The sequence below is a fragment of the Strix uralensis genome, chromosome 3 (genome assembly GCF_047716275.1).
Source record: "Strix uralensis isolate ZFMK-TIS-50842 chromosome 3, bStrUra1, whole genome shotgun sequence".
Taxonomy (NCBI): Eukaryota; Metazoa; Chordata; class Aves; order Strigiformes; family Strigidae; genus Strix; species Strix uralensis.
In genome coordinates, this window is record NC_133974.1 from 112,232,687 (window position 1) to 112,258,202 (window position 25,516).

The 25,516-nt window shown below is 40.7% G+C and overlaps 1 protein-coding gene across 1 annotated transcript in view; it reads right to left on the minus strand.

The window, feature by feature from the left end:
- FSHR (follicle stimulating hormone receptor) overlaps positions 1-25,516 on the minus strand; it is an 87,087-nt gene that overhangs the window by 35,762 nt on the left and 25,809 nt on the right. Inside the window, exon 2 of the mRNA XM_074864880.1 lies at positions 19,105-19,176. Within this exon, the coding sequence (XP_074720981.1) occupies positions 19,105-19,176 (72 nt within the window). The remainder of the gene's footprint in view (positions 1-19,104; positions 19,177-25,516) is intronic.

Here is a 25,516-nt window from a genome sequence, read left to right on the forward strand (position 1 = left end):
CATTTGGAAAAAGCATGTTGTTGAAATACACTTAAAAATAATAAAAATAAAATTAAATTCATCATTTCTGGTTAGTATTATTGCTTTAGTTGACACTGAAGGAGTTTCAGACTCTGCAGAAGAAGGCATGGAAGTCCATTGGTTTTAATATATTGGATCTGTATTTACATTAACATTCTACATTTCAGAGGACTGCATATTTTCCTGTAATTTTAAATAAGTATTGTCTCTAGAAAGCACACAGTTCAATACACAAAAAGACCCAGAAATACACAAACTTGAAGGCAATCCTGTGAGAGCAATTTAATTTTCAGATTTAAAGGAATGTTTTGTGTATGTTAAATACCGAATTAAAAACTAAAAGACAACTGCTATATTGTTTCCTCCATCAGACTGAAAACCAAACATGCACTTTTGGATTATTTTAACAGTAAAATGAAGAAACACATATAACATATTATAGCACATGATCAGAGCTCCCTCTGAAAGATGTTCTATCCTGAAGTTACACAAATCTGTAACTATTTGGGCTGGATCCCTGCACAGGAGTGCATTTTTCTTACATACAGAAAGGTACAACAACAGAAAGCCACCAGCAGTACCAGCACACACCTCATTCTTCTACACGAAGGTAATTAATTTTATTCTTTCCATTAGTTTGAAGATGGCTCTAGTTCAGAGGTTCACCAGGTGAATCGCTTGTGCCCCATGCCCAGCTGGGAGTCTTCGGTGAGGACAGATTAGGCAGCAGCAAAATACAAGGGCTTTTAATTTGTTTTTTCCCGGAGGGCTAAATTACTGATAACATGAAGTGGGTACTTCAAAATGTCAGGCTCTGGACTTGTCTCTACAGTGTCACCTATTTAACTTGAGGACCACGCAAAACCCCAAACCAGATGTTTCAGTTTCATTGTTAGAGTAATTTTACTCTGATTTAGTTGATCCTAATAAATTCAAACATACTTCTATCTTTTTTTTTTTTTCTTTTAAGTGACACACACTTCTTAGTAATCAATTTTATATCTTATATTCAGTTAGATGAATGCCACTATGAGGGCATACGAGTCCCAAGAAGCCATAGAGAGAATACTCCATTTATTTGTGAGGCCTGTTAAAAGAGATTCATGCTACACAGTGGCTGCATTTCTGCTCACTTTTTTCTTTATGTACTGCTAAAGTAAATTTAAGGACATTCATCCACTGAAGACTGAGAGGGGCAGAGAAACTCATGTTCACTTGGATATAACCTGAACTCAGTACACTTCTATCTCCCATCCAGTCCTGTGGCTCTCCTAGATACATTTTGCCTCCTCATTCAATCTGTCCAGAAGGGTAGAAACAGGATGCATGCTCTTATATCCTCCTCCTCCTTAAAGACATGCAGATGGGGACTTGTTAGGAGAGCTAAGATTTGTGTGTGACATGACTAGTTAGTAACATACCAAAGGAGGAGAAGGAACACCCCCACTGAACAGGGAAGAAGACCCTTGATTTTCCTTTGGGTCACATTTACTTAAAAATAAGGTGAAAAGATGCTATTAGATGTGACTGGCAAAATTTTCCATTTATCCGCAGATGAGGCACAGCACAGCCAAAGCAATCCAACCTTCCCACAATCCCCCACAATGACGTGTGGTCACCCTCTGAGACACCGGCTCTGCTTCAGAACCGTTTCAAAGTCTGGCCAAAAGAGGCTGCTGCTGAAGGCCAGCTGCAGCAGCCCTAGCTTGCAATGAATCACCGTCTCCTGAGGGCACAGGCCGAGATCACCATCTCATGATATGCAAGCCATCAACCTACCCATGCGAAAATAAACCATTCATCACACACATGTGGACTGGGTATGAACAAGTGACCTAGAAATCTGGGGGGTTCCAAGTCCCATTACCCTTTGCCTGAGTCATTCTGCTATCACATGAAGCTTGTTGTGATGAATTTTGTGTGGGCTGTGGGGTAGGGGGGCAAGAACAATCCAAAGTCTACTTTTTCATTTAGTCCTAAAATTATGCATAATTCATTCAACCTCAAATAAAAGAACAAAATGGCTACGAAAGAGGAAACTGTGGCATCAAGGGAAAAACTTCCTTGTTGCATAGTGTATATTAATTTGAAAACCAGAATAAATCTGAATGAATTATATTTTTTAATTTGCTTAACTATGCTAATAGTCACTATGCACTAGTGGTTTTAGCAGTATTTTCTCTTTATATGTATGACTCAAGAATTACCATAGCAACTTGCTTCCTAATTAGCCTTCAGTTACTAACAATCAATACAATTAGACAAGGTCAGTGCTAGAGTAAGCTCTATAGATTTTTAAAAAGGCTACTGAGAGTCAGTAACGGCAAGAAGAGGAGGAGTGGGCTGCTGGACGATCTTCCCAAAGGATGGTCGCTGTTCTGCTACTACTCGCTCTCCTATGAACAAACGGAGCTGTGGCAGATGAGCTTTGCCACTTACCAGGATTGCAACAAGCTTTTAATCTGCCACCAAATTCACAACATATGGAGAATTAGGAGCGTCCTTAGATCTGCAGATAAAAAGACACCTTACTGTCACATTGCTGGGACTGACGTTAACTGCACACCACCAAAATCAAGAATAAATATGTCACAGATTTTTATCAATGTGGCTACATCTGAAATCAATCTCCCTGTGTGGGAAGGATCCCTGAAACCTGGAATAATGTAAGACTGGCCAGTTCACAGGAAGATGCTCCCTGGGATTTAAGCCTGTGCAGTGCTTTGCTGAGATCCCATTAAGAAGCCCTCCCTCTAGTGACCTGAGCGATTGCCCATTGCAGACACAATTTCCTCCTAATTTTTACAGCCTGTTTCAGTCGTTAACATGTTATCTCTTACCCTGAAAGCACAGTGCCTGGCAGCACAGTAGGATGAAAACATAATGTGCTATTCAGAGGTACTCTGGGTCCTGGGAATACAAAACAGGCTCACTGGTACTGACAGATGAAGGCTTGTGAAAAGCCACTTAACTTGTTACCGTGTTTAAGTCTGCTACCAAGAAACACAGGCACAACCAAGCTTATTTTTAAATATACAGCGTGTGTTGTCAATTATGCCTAGGCACGTGGCTGTCGCAGATGAACTGTGACCCATTTACTTGTCTCTGTAAAAATATGCTGCCACTTGGCTCTCTTCTCCCCCTCCAGAGGTCACCCCTCCACTGCAGCTGTGCCTTCAGCCTCAACTCATTCGGACTCACAGCACCAGGTCTCCAAAGGGAGGGTCGGGCTTGGGGAACAGAGGAGCCAAGACACAGCACATGGTGAAAACGTAATGACAAGACAGTCTGGATAGTGCCGTACGTTGGCACTTCAAGCCATGAGCTTTGAGGAAATATGTCTTGACCTTCCTCTGCACAAAATGCCCCAAAGAAGAACAAAAGGGTTTTAAACTCAAAAAAGGCAGTTTTTATTAGAATATAAACTGGGATAATTAACTTTAAAGCAGAAAAACCTTAAAGAATGTTGGAAGAGAACTGAGAAGAGTTTATATCCCCCTCTACCCTGACATCCAGTGCCTTTGAAGAAGGTTTGCTGTTCCTCAGTGGCTTATTCCAAGTGGCAGTAAACTCTTTGTCCAGACTTCCTACAAAACCCTGTTTGTCACCCCTGGGGCTGATCCCTGCTCCCCAGTGCAGTCTTTGAGTGGCACATATCATCTCTGGCCTGTAAACATCCTGCCACTTGTAGTACCTCGAAGCTGCTTCCCTCCCAACATGCCCATTAGCCTGCAAAGGGAATACCCAACCCTTCTTCCTCCAGGGAGCGCTGCCGCTGCCAGTTTTCCTAAAGAGCATTATCTAATTGGGAACAGAAGTAATAAATAAGCAAACCCCTTACTGTGATAGCCCCTTCACACAACACAGATGGGAAAAGCCAAAATCCTAAAAATCCAGCACAAGAAGACTTAAAAATGTGGAAAAATAAAGCTGAAAAACATATCATCATAAAATCTCATTCAAAATAAAAGATAAAATTGACAAAAGGATTAGAGATGTCTAATGAGCACATTCACTTCATAATTACACTAGAAAGGATAAGTGTTTCCAGATAAAGATGTAAATCTTCATGCTCTTGAGCAGACAAGAAAGACAGAAGTAAATGATGTTTCCAAATAACAAAGACTAGTTTAATTCAGTCCCCATGTGAAATTCCACATTATTTCTTGTTTTAGTGGAGAAACTTCACAGCACAAAGGCAACACAGAGAGACCATTCCAGATGTTTGCGCTGAGCAGCCCATTATTTATTAAGTGCATTTCTCCTCCTCAGAGGAGAAAGCACCCTATGAAGTGGACAAAATATCTTCTCTATCTGGACAAATTATTCCGTAATTGTTCCAGAAACATTCTCTTGAATGTCCTCCTTCAGCAATTAACATCAGCAGCTCTCAGGGACAAGGTTCTGAACTGGGAAAGCCACCAGCCTGGCCCTGTCCCCAGCTCCTAATCCTCTGCTGACTGCACTGGAAAAATGCACAGACACCAATAGTTTTTCAGCGTTCTACATTTCTCTCATAATCATTTGTAATTTCCATCTGTGGTGTTGGCTCTCCAAGGATTCAAAATATTTTCTGTCTTAGTATCTGTCTACCATTCTGAATCCCAGGAATTTAAATCTTTTCCAGACTACTCTATGTATATATATACACACATATGCATGTATGCAAGTATGTATGTACATATATATGCTACCATGTGGTAAGTAGTTTACTCATAAAAGATACACCACTCTTAAAGAATCAAGCATATATATGGAAGTCTTAATCAAAAACAGGTTCCTGCTTGAGAAATCAAAACAAATATTCACAGTATTTTGTGAGCAAATTGTTCTTGGCTTGGTCACAAAACAATGGGCACAATGAATCTCTGGTTTTACACCTGGGTTGAATTGGGGCCAGCAGTGTCTTTGATAGAAAAATCAAAATGCAGCTCACTAATAACGATAAAATGCTCAGCTGCCTCTCCACTGAGCAAAGCAGCCATCAAACTAATGATTAAATCCACATCAATCATTTGGCATAATAGAAATAAAGGCCATGCAATATAATGTTGTCAGAGAATCAACATCTCCTGCTTAGAAAATAAATGTCTTGACTTCATCTCAACATTTGTTTTCCATAAACGCTGAGGTTTGTATCAGCATTTGTATACCAATGGGAAACAATCCTTCATTGCAACGTGCCAATTTCACTAACGTTATTTCTAAACTAAACAGAAAGGCTAGATAAAATTAATATGGGAAGGTGTTTCTGAAATCCTCCTGAAATTGAATTACCATTTCCGATCTGGTGCCAGCCTTCCTCTTTCGAGCAAACAATATTTAGTAGCAGCAATAATAAATATTGAGGAAAATCCCATTTAGAGCAAATCAGGCACAATTCCAAGTAGGTCACACCTTTTGCAGTCACTCACTGGTACAGTTACCTACACAGACAAGATTAATAGAAAAAAAATCACATAAACCCCTGTTTTCACATGAAAACAGAACTTTCCTTTCTGATTCATACATGGTTTTTATAGCAGCACTTTTTAAAGCAAACCCAGAAGCTGGATATATCTGGAAGGAGATGGCCCTACAATGCCTCTTGGGATATGCTGTCACCCAGGGTCCCACAGACTCCCACCAGCGCAGCACCATGGTGCATCAGGAGCCACGGACCCTCACCAGCCTGTCTGTCAGGTGGAGGAGATGGAGATGCTCTGTCTTTAAGCTGAACAACCAAGTGAGGTGCAACCACTGTAATTCTGAAGACATGTGTTTTCTCTCAGATGTGCTTTATTATTCGATTTCACACAAGAATGTAGATTCTTTTTTTTTTTGGTAGAAAGAAGCCCTTTTATAATAAATTTCTTACAGCTCTTTGAAAAAAGTTTTTAACCTTTAATACTGCTTACTTGTATTATTTTTGTTTTAATCTTAATTTTGTATTTACAGTTCTCTTTGTTTTTGAGTAAATACATTTTATTTTGAATTCTACCCAGAAATTTTGGAGTTAATATGCAATTAATACACAAAAAAGAATTCTCTTTTTTACAGACTAAGGATATTAGAACTGAATATACTTATTTTATCAAGAAAAGGTAATTATTTAAATCAGAGCAATATTACAGAATCACAGAATCACAGAATCAACTAGGTTGGAAAGGACCTTGAAGATCATCCAGTCCAACCATTAACCTCACACTGACAGTTCCCAACTACACCAGATCCCTCAGCGCTATGTCGACCTGACTCTTAAACACCTCCAGGGATGGGGACTCCACCACCTCCCTGGGCAGCCCATTCCACTGCCTAATAACCCGTTCTGTAAAGAAATACTTCCTGACATCTAGTCTAAACCTTCCCTGGCGCAACTTGAGGCCATTCCCTCTTGTCCTATCGTTTGTTACTTGGTTAAAGAGGCTCATCCCCAGCTCTCCGCAACCTCCTTTCAGACAGCTGTAGAGGGCGATGAGGTCTCTTCTATTCTGAAACATCACATGAGAAGAACCACCTTTTGTCATGTATGAACTATGAATTACACTTGAAAATGTAAAATGTAATTAGAACGATCAATTCTGAGTTCTCATTTCATTTTCTGATATACATATGTAAGTTTAATAAATATATCACTCAGCCATCTTAAGAATTAGTTTACGTTTCTTAGAAAATATGTATTTTTATATTTACAGAGTCACTTAGATGTTCACTGATTCTACTCTCAGGAAGAATCTCACAATAAAATACATCTTGAAGCTTCCTTTCCTTCAAAATAGAGTAAAGCTCCTGGAAGGAAGAGATGGAAACTGAAGAAGTGAGAGGTTTTTGTGAAAAAATTTTTACTCCACTGGCATCCATCTTACATTTTACAACACTGGTTCAGGCTCCTTTTGAAACAAAAATTCCACCCAAAACCACCTGAGATGAATCTCAGAAATTTGGCCAGTAAGCAGACATACCAGCTTTTTCAGTATGCATAAAGCATATCCATCAGGAGAAAAGAAGAAAGATTTATAGTACTAATTCTGCACCACAGGATAACTCTCAATTCTGAGGCTCCTTGCTATGTTTATCGGTTGCAATAATCAGCTTCATGCCTTTGATGCAGGACCTAGAGTGAGGCTGCCTTGCAAAACTGATCCAGAGAAGGCAAATATCTCTGTGTGAACAATCACAGCATGCCAAAACTGCAGCCCATCTGGCCTGGTATTTTGATCTAGCGGTGGTAGGGGAGACCCAGAAAAGTGTAAGAGCAGGGCAAGCCTATTGAGAACTAATCTTAATAACTGAGAAAAACTCTTAATAATTTTTAACATTTTCATTTGGAGAGGTTTTTTTGACTACTGGGCTGAGACCTTTTTTTAAGAACTGTGCATTTCACCCTCAAATCTCATTTTGAATGAATGAGGTTACTTCAGAGCCCACATTTAGTTATGTAGAAGAGCTATCTTGATTTAGCCTGTGCTTAACTGATCTGATTTGTTTGTGTAGAGGAAGGCAGAAGAACACTGGATGGAAGTTTCCTCCTAAAGAAGAGTGGGAACGCACACAAACATTTGCCCACATTTTGTCTTCTATGAATTCAGATCATCTGAACAGTATGTCACTGGGGAGAGGCATTAAAACATTCAGCATACATTCAGGGAAGTGGGTTTCCCTTTTTTTTGCTTTACCTGTTTCTGTGTCTAGACAGCTGTAAAGCAGGGACTGGAAATGATGTCCAAGATGATTCCTACATTAAACACTTCAGTCTCTAAAGCTGGATTCATACTAATGCGGTTAACAAATAAAGATTCTGCTAACAGTTCATTACCACAAAACTCATTCTTGCTCAACAAAAGGAAGTAATGACAAAATGTATTATCTTTTTTTCCTTTCTAAATCTATTTTATTAAAGAAAGCAAGCATCAAGATACCAAACCACAAAGAAAGAATTATGGAAAACTTCCTTTCCTGTACTCTAACATGTTTCCATTAAAATAGGCAATTAGCATGATTTTCTTAATCCATCCTATTTAATAAGTCATGGCAGTCTGGTGAAGTACCCGCTAACTCAAAACGAAGAAATATAAGCTCCACTTTTACAAAAGGGAAAAAAAGAAGACCCGGGGAACTACAGGCCAGTCAGTCTCACCTCTGCACCTGGCAAGATCATGGGGCGGATCCTCCTGAAAACTATGCTAGGGCACATGGAAAATAAGGACGTGATTGGTGACAGACAACATGCTTCACTAAGGGCAAATCGTGCATGACAACTTTGGTGGCCGCCTATGATGGGGTTACAGCGTTGGTGGATAAGGGAAGAGCAACTGACATCATTTACCTGGACTTGTGCAAAGCATTTGACACTGTCCCACATGACATCCTTGTCCCTAAATGGGAGACATGGATTTGATGGAGGGACCTCTCAGTGCATAAGGAATTGTCTGGATGGTCGCACTCAAAGAGTTGCTGTCAGCAGCTTGATATCCAAGTGGAGAGCAGTGATGAGTGGTGTTCTTCAGAGGTCGGCGTTGGGACCAGCACTGTTTAACATTTTCGTTGACGACATGGACAGTGGGATTGGGTGCTCCCTCAGCAAGTTTGCATGGAAAACTGACTATGAGGCAGCAAAGTGCGCTTACAGCCCAGAAAGCCAACTGTATCCTGGACTGCAGCAAGAGAAGTGTGGCCAGCAGGTTGAGGGAGGGGATTCTCCATCTACTCCAATCTTGTGAGACCCCACCTGCAGTACTGCATCCAGCTCTGGGGCTCCCAACATAAGAAGGACATAGACATGTTGGAGTGAGTCCAGAGGAGGGCAATGAAGATGATCAGGGGGCTGGAGCACCTCCCTTATGAGGGCAGGCTGAGAGAGTTGGGGTTGTTCAGCCTAGAGAAGAGAAGGGTCCAGAGAGACCTTATAGCAGCCTTCCAGTACTTAAAGGAGGCCTACAGGAAAGATGGGGAGGGACTCTTTATCAGGGAGTATAGGGATAGGACTATGGGTAACAGTTTTAAATGGAAGGAGGGTAGATTTACATTAGATGTAAAGAAGAAATTCTTTACTGTGAGGGTGGTGAGACACTAGAACAGGTTGCCCAGAACAGTGGTGGCTGCCCCCTCCCTGGCAGTGTTCAAGGCCAGGTTGGACGGGGCTTTGAGCAACCTGGTCTAGTGGAAGGTGTCCCTGCCCATGGCAGGGGGGTTGGAACTAGATGATCTTTCAGATCCCGTCCAACCCAAACCATTCCATGGTTATAATGATTTTATGAATCGGGGACTTTTTAAACAGAAAAGTTAGCAAATGTTGATATGAACACTATGAATTGGTTTTACATTTTCTAGCTTCTTCTTTTAAGGTTTTTTACTTTATTTGTAATTTTGTTCCACCCAAGCATTAGCAAAAATTGAGATCAGGATATGCATTTACTGAAATATAGCAAGAATGTAATTAAGATCTCCACTCTTTGACATTAGCAGTGAGTTACTGACATGGATAATAAATTTCTACTTCACTTTTTTGTAATTGTGCAAGGGATGACAGCAATAATTGGAAGTGTAAGATCTCTCCCACAGATAGGCTTTGGCAAGGAAAAACAGAATGCCAGGTGATGATGCAGCAAAATATTTATAATTTATAATAAAACCACCTAGTCTTCATTCATTACTCATTATGTTTAGAACCCAAGGCATAGCTTCTACTTTCAGGAGATAAATGGAATTAAGAGCATACCAGGCTTTCTATGTATTTCATACCAAACATTTCAGTTTGCTACCCAAGGGATGATATTTGCAAAGGCTGAGGAAGGGTCATCTGAAGTAATGGCACTCCTCTGAGAAGAAAATGCACCCAAGCTGCTCATGGCCATACTAAGAGACAGTAGCACAAGGCACTGCTTTGCCTGGCTTCTCCACCAATTACGGGACCCCTGGGAGAAGCTTGCATAGCTGTTCTCCTTTCAAATCCCATTTGTAGGAACCCATTTCAAAGGGCAGAGTGTAGCGATGGGTGAATGAAGGCTGACACCCTGGATGATGTTGGGCTAAGAAACGTGTACGGCGTGTATAGCAGATTTTGCTTCTGAACCAGAAGCCTGAAGTGCAAGCAACCCCCCCAGTAGAGAAAAGAGCTGGTTCAAAAATACTGGTCAACATCAAACACGGACAGCCAGCTGGGATGGGGGCATCTGGGACTTGCAAGTCCCTCGTAAGAACCAGGAAGCCTCCTGTGATTGCTCACTGCCTGACCACCAGCTGGGAAGCCTTTAGTGCTTGCTGACTCACGCAGGATTAGAGTAGGCAGATGGAGAGGAAAGTCCCGTATCCTAAGAGTGGTCCCATTAAAATGTTTATTCTTTGCGATGTCAGCCTGAACTTTGAATTTCTTTGCTTGTGCTAGTTACTCACCTTAACGTTTTTGAACTGTAGTCTTGTGTTCCCTGAGAGAAAATGCATATTTAGACTCATTTAAATGCATTAAGTAGCATACTTATTTTCATGCCCTGCCCTTAAGATGCAGAATGTTACACATAACTTCCTATAATGTAAATTAGAATTTAATATCCATGGAGTTGCATCTTGAGAATATACCCTGGAGTATTTATTACCAAAGTATGATCGTTACCTGATTCAGTACATATTTTGGTACATAGAATGCATCGTGTCCCCTTTTCACCATAGGGATGTAAATAAATATTTTTGTAAACATGTACTATTTAACTTATATATCACAGCAGATGCTGCAAATCCATATTTTGCTTCTTCCAAAAACATAAATAGCACATTTATCCAAATGATGCAACAAAAGATAGAAAGGAACTCCTGCCTCGAACCAATTTCCAAATGTCTTGGTTATGTGGAATCCTAACCATTTTTCCAAAATAGCTTTAATGATCTTATTTAATCACAACCTTTTGCATACCAAATGAAGCAGCACACAATACACTGTGCAAGAAAAACTGAAGAAGCTGCAGAATACTGACCAGCTTTCTTGGTAGCAGAAGACACACACTGCTCACCCTTAGGTGATCATGCGATTGCTGCCTCGCCTGCTTCTTTCCCATCTTTTTGGGCTATATGCTGCCAAGTGTTAGAGAATCACATGCTGGGGCTGAACAAAACTGGTTTCAGGAACACATGGGATGATGGACATTCTTTAGTCATTTGCTAGCCCGGGCAGCTTTGATGGTTACTGCTGAAGGTCTGGATGGTAAATCCATCAATTTGCCAAGTTGTTAAAACTCGCTCAATAAAGTGAAGACTTCCCACTCTGCCATATTCTCCTGATGAGACTTTTACAATCAAGCCAAGAACTTTGCTCCTTCCCCACTCGCAGGAAGAGAGATACGCCTTGATGCAGTAACATACTTTAGCACATGTCTCAAAAGACTGTACTGAGTGGTCTCCACTGCCCTCAAGTATCTCACTACAGTTTAAATAAAACATTAAAGGTAAATCGGTCTGATGTAACTAAGTCAAAGGAAGGTGTGACCTGCCTTTTAACCTACAGGGGCAAACAGGAGATTTTAGCATCATACATCAGGTTAGTTGTTTTATGTGAAATAAGCTGGTGCCCATGTATGTAGGTCACAGACCAGAAGCATTTGTTCATATGAACCATCACTGGATCAACAGTCCCAGTAAAAAAAAACGCCATAAAATCTTGAATGCACCGAGTGATTAAATGAATGTATGGTTCAGAGCTATTTTCTCAACAAATTCATAAGGAAGCTGTAGATAGCTGGTGCATATATTCCTGCTGTCTTCCATAAGCAGAAGACATCAGTTTCCAGGAGTGACAGCTCTGGCATGTTCTGTCAACTCACATTCCGGGGTTTTCAGAACTCATCAAGGATCTAGATCCTCAAGCTCTGTTAACCATAGCACAGTTCATGTTCTTAAAATGTCCCTTTGCCAAAATCTGTTAAAGAAATCCCCTTCTCCCATTACTCCTAACTACAAAGCAGGGCCAATAAAGATGTTTTTTCTCTGTGGTATGTTCAAGAAGTACTTCATCCACATGACTGAATTTCCTTGGGCTGCACACAAGTTAGATTTGAGAGCGAATGATGAAACAAAGCATTATGTTTTAGCCTAAACCCTTCAAAAGAATAAATAACTGATGATGAATTTTCAAGGGAATTGTGCCTCAGGATACAAATGTGAAGCCTATTTGGCTTGCATGGGGTAAGGCTATCAGACAAAACTTCCTATAAATATGATGTCTGAATCAGGCCTTGTTAGGTCAACATGCACATATCTACTTTGCTACCTTATAGTAACAGAGGGAAACTTAGCAAGAGAAAAAGGAGACTTCAATATTGCCTCAGACGGTCTCTCCTCCAAATTAAACACTTTCAGTGAAGAAGACATAGTAGTTACAGAGCATGTTGAATTGATTTTGCCAGGTATGTGCCTGCACGGTGGTGTTTTTTAATTTAGTAACTAGAGGGTTAATTAGTTCTGGGAGTGTAAACAGGTTGGTTAAGCATAAGTACAGACAAGCTGCCACGTTCCAGTTGGCTAAGACCTAGGAGCAGACTAAACATGTACCAAGAATAACTAACCTCTTTCCCTGAGCACCTATTTGCTAAATTAACATGAAGCCAGAGCTGTGCAGAAGTTGGAGAGCTGCTAGCAATAAGCTGGTTAGGCTGTTCCTCAGATTTGTGGGTTTCTGAAGTGGTTTTCTATAAGTTGAACTTTTAGTAAGAGAAATCTCAGAGAATTAGAGCCTGTCAGTTTATTTCATAAGCTTAAACATTTGATCTAAGAAGAAAAGAAGATCTTTCTCTTAGAACATACTTGGGAAAAGTTATTTCTCTGTATGACAGTCTGCAGAATGGACATCTCATGTTTTTTCGGTAACTGAAGGAATTTAGATGGGTGAGAAGCAAATGACAAGTTAGAGATAGTTCAAATGGGCTCTCATTCTTTCAAAAACCTTAAAAATGGCAAAAGTATTCCAGTGACAATTTTGTCAAATAAAATTCCAGTTTATATTTTACCAAATTAAAAAAAAAAAAAAATCAGATGAAAGCCAAAAGATTTTGACTTCCTAACTAAAACTGAAGCTTCACAAAGGAGGGTGTATCAGGTGCTCCATGCCAAAATTTCCAGGTCACATTACTTTTTTCAATTATGAGTCATGGTCATTAGTCATGGTCATTGTTGTCCATTCTGGAAAGTCCTTGGACAGTCCAAATGGAAAACAAACAAGATCTTTCCTGGGTACTTTGACTGGAGGCTGACTTGAAGTATCTGGAAGTATTTGACATTTTGTGGCAAAATATATCTGTTCAAAGGTCTCAGCTGTTCAGGTGTTTAAGAAGAAACTAAAATGCGTATAGAAAGCAGGAACACTGAAAAATGTTATTAAATGATTTTTCTTTGAAAACCAGAATTCTTTTGTCATTGTATTCAAAAGCCTTCATTCACTTTGAACATAAATACAGCAGAATTAAGATTCCCATGGCAGACTTATCTCTGATTTAACTTGTATTCAACCAGCTCATCCCCAATGTATGATTCCGAAGACCACAATTCCTTGCAATTTCCGGGATTTAAAACCTACCCTGTTCTCAGAAACAGAGTTAGAAATGATCTAGTAATGATAAAAATCCTGTGTACAGATATGTTGGCCTGTATGAGATACTGGTTTTCTTCAGTAATACACTCAGGAAATATTGTCACTCTCTCAATTTATAGTCTATTTAGTCCTAGGTGCACACATATGTATACTACATTGAAGTATCTCATTTGTATATATCAGGCTATCCACATTTTACCATATGGAGGTATCACATTATTAATAGCTGTTTTCCTTAAATAGACTACAGTTTGCTTTAATCTGCCTTTCTGTACATGATCTTGCAAGAGTAAAAAGGCTTTCATACAAAGGTTCTGTTTTTATATGCAAATCTATTGTTTGATTACACACTTTTTTGTCCCTACATTATCATGAATATTTCTGATGAATGTTTTATGGGTTAGGTTTAGGATTTGTGAGCTATTTCAAATTTTATCTGTTTGCCATATCATCTGCAAATACCGCATCTTTGTTGATGTTGATTGGTCTCATTTACATATTTATCACACTTTTATTTTCAAGGATGTTTTGCTATAAACTATCTGTCCCCATTTCTCCTCCATGTACTACCATTACATAGATATATTTTCAAATTGAGCTCATTTCCATATATAATTTTTTTGGTTAACAATAAATCACCACTTACAGGCATCCTATTCAATGTGATTGCTATCTTCATAAATATCTGACATATGGTTTCTGAGTAATTAAAGATAACGGAAGCAGTTTACAATGCACTTTGCAACCCACTTCACAATCCAGAGAGTTCGATGATTTTCCATAAGGATGAGGCTAAAAGGAACCTTGCAGGACTGGGGAGAAACAAGTGTCTACAAAATTGTTCATGCAGAGCTGATCTTATTCCTAATTGGTAATTCTTGGCCACAAGATAAAACTTTATTTTTATTTTTTCAGGAATCATAGAATGGTTTGGGTTGGAAGGGACCTTAAAGGTCATCTAGTTCCAACCCCCCTGCCATGGGCAGGGATACCTTCCACAAGACCAGGTCGCTCAAAGCCCCATCCAACCTGGCCTTGAACACTGCCAGGGAGGGGGCAGCCACAGCTTCTCTGGGCAACCTGTTCCAGTGTCTCACCACCCTCACAGTAAAACATTTCTTCCTTATGTCTCATCTAAATCTACCCTCTTTCAGTTTGAAACCATTACCCTTCATCTTATCCCTATACTCCCTGATGAAGAATCCCTCCCCATCTTTCCTGTAGCCCCCTTTAAGTACTGGAAGGCCACTATAAGGCCTCCCTGGACCCTTCTCTTCTCCAGGCTGAACAACCCCAACTCTCTCAGCCTGTCCTTATAAGGGAGGTGCTCCAGCCCCCTGATCATCTTCATTGCCCTCCTCTGGACTCACTCCAACATGTCTATGTCCTTCTTATGTTGGGAGCCCCAGAGCTGGATGCAGTACTGCAGGTGGGGTCTCACAAGATTGGAGTAGATGGAGAATCCCCTCCCTCAACCTGCTGGCCACACTTCTCTTGCTGCAGTCCAGGATACAAGTGGCTTTCTGGGCTGCAAGTGCACATTGCTGGCTCATAGTCAGTTTTCCATCCACTAATATCCTCAGGTCCTTCTCCACAGGGCTGCTCTCAATCCACTCCTCCCTCAGCCTGTCCTTGCGCTTGGGACTGCCCCGACCCATGTGCAGGACCTTGCACTTGGCCTTGCTGAACTTCATGAGGTTTGCACAGGCCCACCTCTCCAGCCTGTCCAGGTCCCTCTGGATGGCACATCCCTTCCCTCCAGCATGTTGGCTGCACCACACAGCTTGGTGTCGTCAGTGAACTTGCTGAGGGCGCGCTCAATCCCACTGTCCATGTCATCAACAAAGATGTTAAATAGCACTTGTCCCAACATCGACCTCTGAGGAACGCCACTCGTCACTGCTCTCCACTTGGACATTGAGCCATTGACTGCAACTCTTGGAGTGCAACTATCCAGACAATTCCTTATCCACTAAGAGGTCCCTCTGTCAAATCCATGTGTCTCCAATTTAGGGGCAAGGATGTTGTGTGGGACAGTGTCAAATGCTCTACACAAGTTCAGGTAAATGATGTCAGTTGCTCTTCCCTTATCCACCAGTGCTGTAATCCCATCGTAGGCAGCCACCAGATTTGTCAGGCACGATTTGCCCTTAGTGAAGCATGTTGTCTGTCACCAATCACGTCCTTATTTTCCATGTGCCCTAGCATAGTTTTCAGGAGGATCCGCCCCATGATCTTGCCAGGTGCAGAGGTGAGACTGACTGGCCTGTAGTTCCCCTGATCTTCTTTATTTCCCTTTTTAAAAATGGTGGTTATGTTTCCCCTTTTCCAGTCAGTGGGAACTTCACTGGACTGCTACGACTTCTCAAATATGATGGACAGTGGCTTAGCCACTTTGTCCGCCAGTTCCCTCAGGACTTGTGGATGCATCTCATCAGGTCCTATGGAACTGTGCAGCTTCAGGTTCCTTAGATCATCTTGAACCTGATCTTCTCTTACAATGGGTGGTTCTTCCTTCTCCCATTTTTGCCTTCTGCCTCTTGGGTGGTGTGGCTGGAGCACTTGCCGGTGAAGACTGAGGCAAAAATGTCATTGAGTACCTCAGCTTTCTCCATATCCTTGGTGACAAAGTCTCCCTTTTCCTTCTGGAAAGGGCCCACATCTTCTCTAGTCTTCCTTTTACCACCAATGTACCTGTAAAAGCTTTTTTTGTTGCCATTGATGTCCCTGGCCAGATTTAATTGTGCTAGGGATTTGGCCTTCCTAACCAGATCCCTGGCTATCTGTACAGTTTCTCTGTACAACTCCCAGGCCACCTGTCCTTGCTTCCACCCTCTCAGGCTTTCTTTTTATGTTTGAGCTTGCCCAGGAGCTTCTTGTTCATCCATGCAGGCCTCCTGATGGTCTTACCTGACTTCCTTTTCATCGGGATGCATCGCTACTGAGCTTGGAGGAGGTGTTCCTTGAATATTAACCAGCTTTCTTAGGCCCCTCTTCCCTCCAGAGCTACATCCCGTGTTACCCTGCCAAATGTATTCCTGAAGAGGCCAAAATCTGCTCTCCTGAAGTCCAGGGTAGTGAGTTTGCTGTGTGCCCTATTCACTACCCTAAGGATCTTGAGTTCCACCATTTAATGGTCACTGCAGCCAATGCTGTCCTTGACCTTCACACTCCCTACCAGAGGAAGATGTTGGTGAGAACAAGGTCCAGCATAGCACCTCTCCTTGTTGGCTCCTCTGTCACTTTTATCATCAATGTATTCCAGGAACCTCCTGGATTGCCTATGCACTGCTGTGTTGTCCTTCCAACAGATGTTGGGGTGGTTGACGTCCCCCATGAGGACCAGGGCTTGTGAATATGAGGCTGCTCCTATGTGTCTATAGAGGGCCTCATCTGCTAGGTCTTCCTGGTCGGGTGGCCTGTAGCAGACCCACACTATAACATCACTTGTCTCTGCCTTCCCTTTAATCCTTACACATAAACTCAGTTGGCTCCTCATCCATCCCCAGGCAGAGCTCCATTCACTTCAGCTGGTTGTTGACATAGAGGATGACTGCCTCCTCCTCATCTCCCCTGCCTGTCCTTCCTAAAGAGCCTGTATCCTTCCATTCCAACACTCCAGTCAGGGGAGCCATCCTACCATGTTCCCATGATGCCAATAAGGTCACAGCCCTGCAGACGTGTGCACATCTCCAGCTCCTCTTGTTTATTCCCCATGTTATGTGCATTTGCATAGAGGCATTTAAGTGTGACCCCTGATGAAGCTGACTTACTGGCTGGAACTCCTTTGTGCAGCTCTGCAGGTGCTCTCCTGTTCTGTGACCCCTCTCCAGGCTCTGGATATCTATTGCTGGTGCTGGCATCAAACTGGTAGGAGTGGGATTGATTGAGGTTTTCCTCCACCAGCAACTTTAGTTTAAAGCCCTCCTCACCAGCTTGGCAAGCCTATGACCAAAGATGTTTTTCCCCTTCTCTAACAGATGGATCCCATCAGCCCCAGCAGGCCATGTTTCTCAAAGTGAATCTCATGGTCTAAGTAGCTGAACCCCTGGCTGTGGCACCAGTCCCATAACCAATTGTTGATTTGCCAGGTTCAGTTGGCCCTTTCAAACCCCTTCTCTTTGGGAGGATTGATGAAAAACTACCTCTGCTCCAGAGTCCCTTACTGCTGCTTGCAGGACCATTTACAGCTCTGCTTGATGGGCTTGTGAGGGTCTGGATCTGCGAGTGGGATGCAGCAACTGAAGGTTTTTTAGTGGGTACCATGTGCCAATAGAAGACTCCTGAACCTACAGTGATGTCCTGAAATGGATCTCACACTTCAGAAAAAGCCCGGTGCCATGTGAGCTTTACCATTTGCTACTGACCAGTAGCTCTTCAATCCTTCTTGAATGTTCACTGCTTGTTCTCCATCCATGCATCCATGCATCCATGCATCCATGCATCCATCCATCCATCCTTCTCTAGGTTCAAAATTCTTCCCTTTTCCTCGCCATAACTTGTGTGTTCACCTTCTTGCTAAATCCCTTACTTATGGAAGAGTATGAGGGAAAAGGGTAGAAATGATGCAGATAAATGTTGGTAATCTATTCCTTTTTAGTTTTGCTGTTACACACACAGCACTGAAAAAGGCACTGACTTTAAAGTACATTTCCCACTCCCACTCAGACTCCTCTTGGGTGAACAGCCTGTTTGTGACCCTCTCCTGTCAGGGTGCAAGCGCTGGGTGTGTTTCTAAACAAAATGTTGTGATTTGCTCATATATTCAAAATTCAATAATTCAGAAAAATTGTAAATGTCCCAGAATAGTTCAGGTTGGACTGTGACACTTATCACTTCTGCTGCTAGCATCAGCTAACCCATAGATTTTCTGTCACTAAAGAACAGTAGGAAACATATTACTAAGGATTTTTCCTTCTAGTGATGGTGGGCTGCAATACATCCACAATAGTATACTAAGAAACGTATGATACCTCTCTTCGTTAAAGGTGCTCATAACTTTATCTCCAGGCTTATCACTAAAATTCTCAGAATTTAGGTGCTTACACAGTTTATGTGCTAAGATTTTTGGATCTATCACCCATAAGAGACTTCTCTCACACATCCTGACTGTGAACACACACAAAATAATCTTATTTATTCATTAGTAAAAAGAGAATTGGCTGACCTGTTATGAACAGGAGAGCTTTCGTCCCTAATCTTTCCACTGTTTCATTTAAAATTCTTGAAATAATCAGTTTCCCATGATCTTCTGCTATGGCACTGTATTTATTGAATGTAATGACACTCCATGCTGATCCAGCTCTTTGACCGAGGACTGCCTGCTTGCTGATATAAAAATGTATTTATGACAACAACGTTTTGAAACATGGGGTTAAAAAAAATGTTTCTTTTTTTTTTAAACAGAAAGATGAAACTAGCTGAAGCTCAGAGATAGGGTCTTACTCACTGGCTGTAAAAGGAGCTGCAACCAGAAACTGCTGTTTGGAGTAAAATAGTTGTTTCCTAGTAAATATTGACATAATACATACATTTTTTCTAGGTCACCAAGTCCTGCGAAAGCTCCTTTTGGAATGACTCTCATCTTGGTGAGGACAAATCTCCTGAAAATAGAGAAAATGGGGTGATCATTCACTATTCACAACAGAGGACTGCACGGTAGCCTTGTCAGCACAGGAGAGGCTTTTACCACAGGTACAAGGATAGTCTCCAGGCTGAAGGCTTTGACGTCTAAATACAGCCATAATGTTCAAAGGTTTCGTGGGACTCCAACTAGCTGCCCGGACAAAAATTACAGCACAGCTCCTCAGGGGAAAAAGCATCTATCAGTAGATGCAATATCCCTGTTTGCTTCAGTAGGAAACCCAGACCTGGTGACCGCAGCTTTGCTGTGCGCTGGGAGGGGACAGTGTCTTTCTCATCTCAACCTCTCTTTTGAGAGATGCTCAAGCACAGGATGAAGTAGCCCTGTGAAGCCAGACTGGGGTGAGTTGCTCACACAAGGTTGTAAGGTGGCACAGGCATGCTCATGCAAGATAAGTCTTAACCTGCAGCACAGATAATTTAAGGAGTCAGCTACTATCTCCTGTCAGTGCAACTTCAATACCCTTTATTGCTTCTCACAGTCTCTCTTCTAATTAGTTCATAATGTGCCACAAAATTGGGACTTTGGAATGCACAACTCAATCACACATGCACCAAGACAACTTTTTAATAGTTTTTTAAAGGTTACAGAATATGCTTTATGAAGAAAAAAACATTTAAAATATCATATAAACCTTTTTGTTAACTTGGAGTCATCTCCTTTTATCACAATAAACAAAGAGGACTACAAAACTTCTGATGGCACTCAGCAAATGAAAGGTAGGGTTTCTACTACTCCTTGGAGAAATAAGGTGTTATCTGGGTAATTGTTTTCTTTCACACATTTAATCATTCATAGGTACTGAGCCCAAACAACTGCATATATCTGCTCATCAAGATACATGCTTCCCATGATACGCTTATGACCAGATGCCAGGTCAAGAAAGCATAGCTGAGACACGAAAAAGCCCACAGAGGTTTTGTTTTTGTAGGGAGAAATACTTTATTTTTGTGTTTTCTTCTGAGAATAAAAGTCATATGCAAACTCCCAGGTATTAAAGACCAAGCAGATAAATAAGCAAGACATCAGATATTGGTTGCATTGAGTGATAGTTGTTAAAAAATGGTATTTTTTCTAGAAAAACCTATCACCTGTGTTACATACATGAATATCACCCTATAATTCAGTTTCTTAGTCTATTTGCTCATGGAAATGGAAATGAATTATGTTCTGAATTACTATGGAAGTCCTTTTTTTTCTGTGAGCATGCCTGCCAGACCATCCCTCATTTTTATCACCTTAACACTAGTTTTGCATGGCTGCTTGGGATCGCCTTTCAGCTTGTGTCTGTGCTGCCTTATTGTAATGTCTGCAGAAGGACAGAAATGGGAACTCAACCTTGTATTACCTGCTGTGTAGTCCTGCAAATTTTAACACAATATCTCAGAACTAGAGACTTTCTTACCGTTCACATAAAGTATTCATGCAACCCTCATCTATTTTTTATTTCAGTTGATTAGTTTAGAATTATCATGGGAGATTATCATGTTTTAATCAAAGTCCTAGGGAAAAAAGTATTATTCTGATAGGATACCACTGTGAAAGGTTCCTTTTTTTTAATTGGAGGTCTTTAGTAGAATCTACCCCCTCATTTAGATTCCCAAATATGAGTTAATATTTACTTAAGCAGGACAAAGTCAATGCAGGCCCCACCTAGCTCTAGAGATGTCACTGTGATTACACCAGGACTGAACTTGGTCCCACACTTTTTTAAACACTGAAATTTATGGTATTCTCAGTCCTGACAGATGATGAAGTCAATTTGGTATTCCATTATTCTTGTATATCATTAATGTTAAGTCATAAAGAGCTTCAACACTATCACACAAGAATTACAGTATTGAGATCATTATGCAAATGTTAGAAGGATTAAAGAGCTTCCAGAAAAGGCCTAACCTGGATTAGGCAATTTGTAAAGCTTTACAGAAAACATGGCTGGTGTAATGCATGCAAAGCTGTGGCTGTGCTTTCAGAGTGCAGCTAGGTACAATGGATCCTTGCAAAACACCCAGCAGGCTTAGTGCTACAAAGTCGAACCATCAGGAAACTCTATAACTTTGATCTGCTTTGAAACCTTTCCTAAATTCTACTTTGTAGAAACGCACGCCTGATTTTGGAGCCCTAGAAAGAGTGCTCTGTCTGAAAAGCCACCTATAATTTTTGTCTGACAACATTCTAAAATGGATCCTCTCTCTGCAGGTGCAGATCATCAGGATATTTGCAATTTTTCAGTTAAACACTGGCCTACACCATGCTTCACCACAACAAGAATTTACACCTTGGTCCCGAAACTAATTAAAAGAAGGGAACCTCATTCATATGTGAGGTTACCTATATGAGGAAAGCCACAAGTGTGTAGAAGTAAAAATCAAACTTTAGGTTTCTTTGTTGAATAGCCTGCTGTCCTGTGTTAATAAGGTGCTGGAATTCAGGAGCCATGTGTCTAATGCCCTGGAGCAGTTAAAGCAGAATTGAAGCTTAATAGCTGAAGTCTCACATTCCACTTTAAAAAATTAAGGTTAATTGTTTTTAAACATCCCTGAGTAGGCTAATAAAGTCAGCCTTGATGGTATAACGAACACTGAAAATTAGAATCAGCTACTTGTTGAATTATCAACTGTATAATGAATAGGAGTCTATTATAACTAGCCAAATGCTGTATTGTCAATAAATCTCACCAATTAGGCTCCAGAATCAATCTGTACTTAACTTGACATACTGGCTGTTCAGTACTAATTCTTTCTGAGGTACATGGAGGAAAGCGTTTCCTTGGTTTTGTTGCTGGCATGATTTTAGGGTCAAAGAAATTAATCCAGCCCATCTTTCTTCAAACATGTTTCACATCAAGACAAACAAATAAACAAAAGCATCCTTTAAAAAACATGTACTCAATGAAGAGATGCAGTATTTGGTCCTAAAAAATTATGTTAGCACTTAGACACCAGCAAGGAAAGCACTGGAAAGCCTAAACACTCGGTGTATGGTGTAGAATTGAAAATCCAGAGCCAGGTGCCCCGCATAAGGCACGAGAAAGATTAGACTGAGGGTTAAGTGATCCAAAAATCTCTACACAGAGCTAGCCCTTGGGAAACACTAAATCTCATCTTCCAGAGCTTTCAGCTCTGCCTCAGAGCTGCAGGTGTAGCACCAGCCTCAACACGCACAGGAAGCCCCAATTTGCAGCAGGCTTTGCCAGGAGGGAGGAAGGCATCGTGGTCTCTCAACACAGCCCTGGCAGCCGAAGCACAGACACAGGCAGTGGGAGTTCTGGCTTCAGGTCCCTCCTCACCCTGCGTGGAGCAAACTCCCATATTTCATGCCCCAGGAGGATGCTCAGCAGCCAAGGGACCTCTCCCAGTCTAAGCTCAAGCATCATGCAGCCAGGGCTAGACTCGCTGTGCCACCAAGGAGAACAAAGGGGAACTTAACCCTACCATCCTCTCTTAGAGCCATTACAGTTAGAGCTGATCTTCCCGCGACAAATTAAACAACACCCCTACATTTTTAGAAGTCCAAAGTCAGTGATGCTGATGTTATTTGTGTTACAGTAGGTCCCAGAAGTCCTAGCAAGAACTCCAGTGTTGGAGCCACCAACAACTTAATATATGAGAGAACAGAAACAAGCACAGGAAAGGAAACAAGCCCCAAATGGTGACATGGTTATCCTGCATCATGAGAAGGCTGGAAATAGAAGAATGGAAATATTAACTGCTGTTATACCCTACATACAGAAGTATAAGCTAGATTTAAGTCTGGCCTATTGCTCCTATACATGTCCTGACATCTGGAAGAAGTTTCTAAATCCTGATTTAAATACATCTGTTGAAAGTGATTCTTGGGGAGTTTATTGATAGAAACCGAAGGTGTCTACTGCAGTTGTATAATCACTTACACTTTATATATTTATATATGTGTGTTATGAATTATAATATAAATATTTACTTAAGTATATAATATTGCTTAATATTTAACTGATTTTTACCTGCTTCTGTTTTTATGATCAGTGAGAGTAACTGTTTTCTGTTGAGCAGTAATATCCTTTTACATCTGGAAAGACAGGTAAGCTTACAATCAGACTATGTTTCTTTGGACTGAACATGTACAATTCCCACAGGTTTTTCTATTTTTCATTTTTAGGTGTTTTATATGCCTCTTTATTATATTACTTTATTTTGTTTCAGGAATGAGTGTGAGTAAATTCTTCTGTTATGAAACTACTGAAAAACTGTTGATAATTAAGACTAGACCTGTCAGGACTAGGGCAGAACTATCTCCTACTGATTTGTTTATTTATACAGAGACATCTAAGCCTGGTTATTTAAAAGAGTGGGTTCTCAGTTAATATGAAGTCACTGACACAGGTGACTGACTTACTCCACCTTATATCACCATGAAGAGCAAAAAACACAAGTGCATCTTGTTTCTGTATGGCTGTGTCTAGTATAAGAGAAATATCATAGTGCCAACTTAATCTCAAAGCCTATAGAGGACACGATGCAAACACCAGAAATTAGCAGGTACTGATAAAATGGTCCTGAATAACCCTCTAACATTTCCAGTTATGAAGAGATTTATTGAACTTTTCCTAAAATAGAGTCTTCTGCAGCTGAAGTAGTTCAGACAGACAGAAGTAAGACCTGAAGGGAAAAAAAAACTCCAGCAAAATTAATATTCTTCCATCCAGCCCCACATGAATTCAGTGACAGAAATCCGACTGACCTCATCACGAAGGGATGGAGGACTGGATGTCATTATTCAAGTATCTGATGCCCAAGGTATGGGCGATTAAAAAGCATTGGTAAATTGCCAGACTAAAAAAGTAAACCCATGCAGGTAATTTCTGCCACACGTCTCTAAAAAAAGGTGCATAGGAAACGTGAAGTGTGCACATTAAGCAAATCAATGTAAATACACTGTGTTTGTGAGGTTAGCCATTTATGTGCAAAATGATACGTTTTGCATATTCATCAAATGAGTTCTCAGACTCCGGTCCCCCAAGCTTTTTCTTGAGCAATTATGAACATACTTTTTGGTGTAAATTCTCCACCAGAACTTACTCCTGCACTGCACTGTTTCCCCCTCCTCCTAGTGCCCTTCCTTGGCAAACGTCCCTCACCACTGCCAATAACCTTGCACAACAAAGGACTGTACTGATTATCAGAAATTAGACTAGTTACAAAAATAAATAATTTCTGCTTCATAAAGTATGGCTGAATTTAGGTCTTTCAAAACACTCTTTAATAAAAACTCATTTCTCAGATCTACTTAAGTCACACACAGTTAATCAGAAAGCCTGTGCATTGTAGAATTATCTTCCCTGGCTCATGTAAATTGCAAATTCATGATGTTAAAATGAACTATATCAAGCAGATACGATAAACTTTACAACTTAAGGACCAAAGGAAAATAAAATAAAAAGTCAAAAAGTTTTGGTGACCATAATGCTAAAGCACCAAATGCGGTTCCAAAGAAATAAACGCGATAGGATTTTGAAGAACATTTTACTTTAATCTCTGAGCTAATAGACTGATGTTATCACCTTCTAAACCTGTGCAGCAATGTGTATTTTGTCAAACAAAGATTTACAGTGAAATTTAATTTACTCTTTGTAATTTTTTTGGTTGTCTCTTTGTTTTGCCTTCTTGCTTTGGAGATGTGCTGCAGGTTCCAGCACAAGCAACAGATGAGTCTTTGCTTTACATCAGGAGAAGGCAAAGTGGTGCCATGACCTATTTAGTGTGCTCTTGATTAAATGTAAAAATCAACAAAATCCTGCCCCCTGTTTATTTTCTGTTCTCGCTTGATTAGTCAACACAACAGTGAAGGACTATTTTGCTTTTCATGCTGTAGTAGGAAACAAATAGATACTGCAGACTGTACCCCGGATGGTGTAAATCAATCGAGTTTTGTCATTTTGGCCCTAAACTTTTGTCCTAATTGTCAATTTAATGAATCACGAGATTCTTTTGAGCTAAATGAGATTTAGTTTATATTTATGAAGAACATTTGTAAGCCCCCAGCTCATTGAAATGGGTTCACATTACCATATGACTTCACTAAGACTAGGGGCTGGTTCTAATAAACATCTCACTAGAAGGGGACATATACAGATACACATGAACGTATTTATCTTAACCAGCTGCCTAAGTGGAAGATTTCTATAACCTATTAAGCAGTTTGTAGCTGATTTCAGATATAGCTATTGTTTCCCCTTCCTAATAACGAACAGAGAGGAGTCCAAAACTTGTAAATCTGATGTTAAAATATCAGGTTTCAAAAACCATCAAGCTAAACATAAA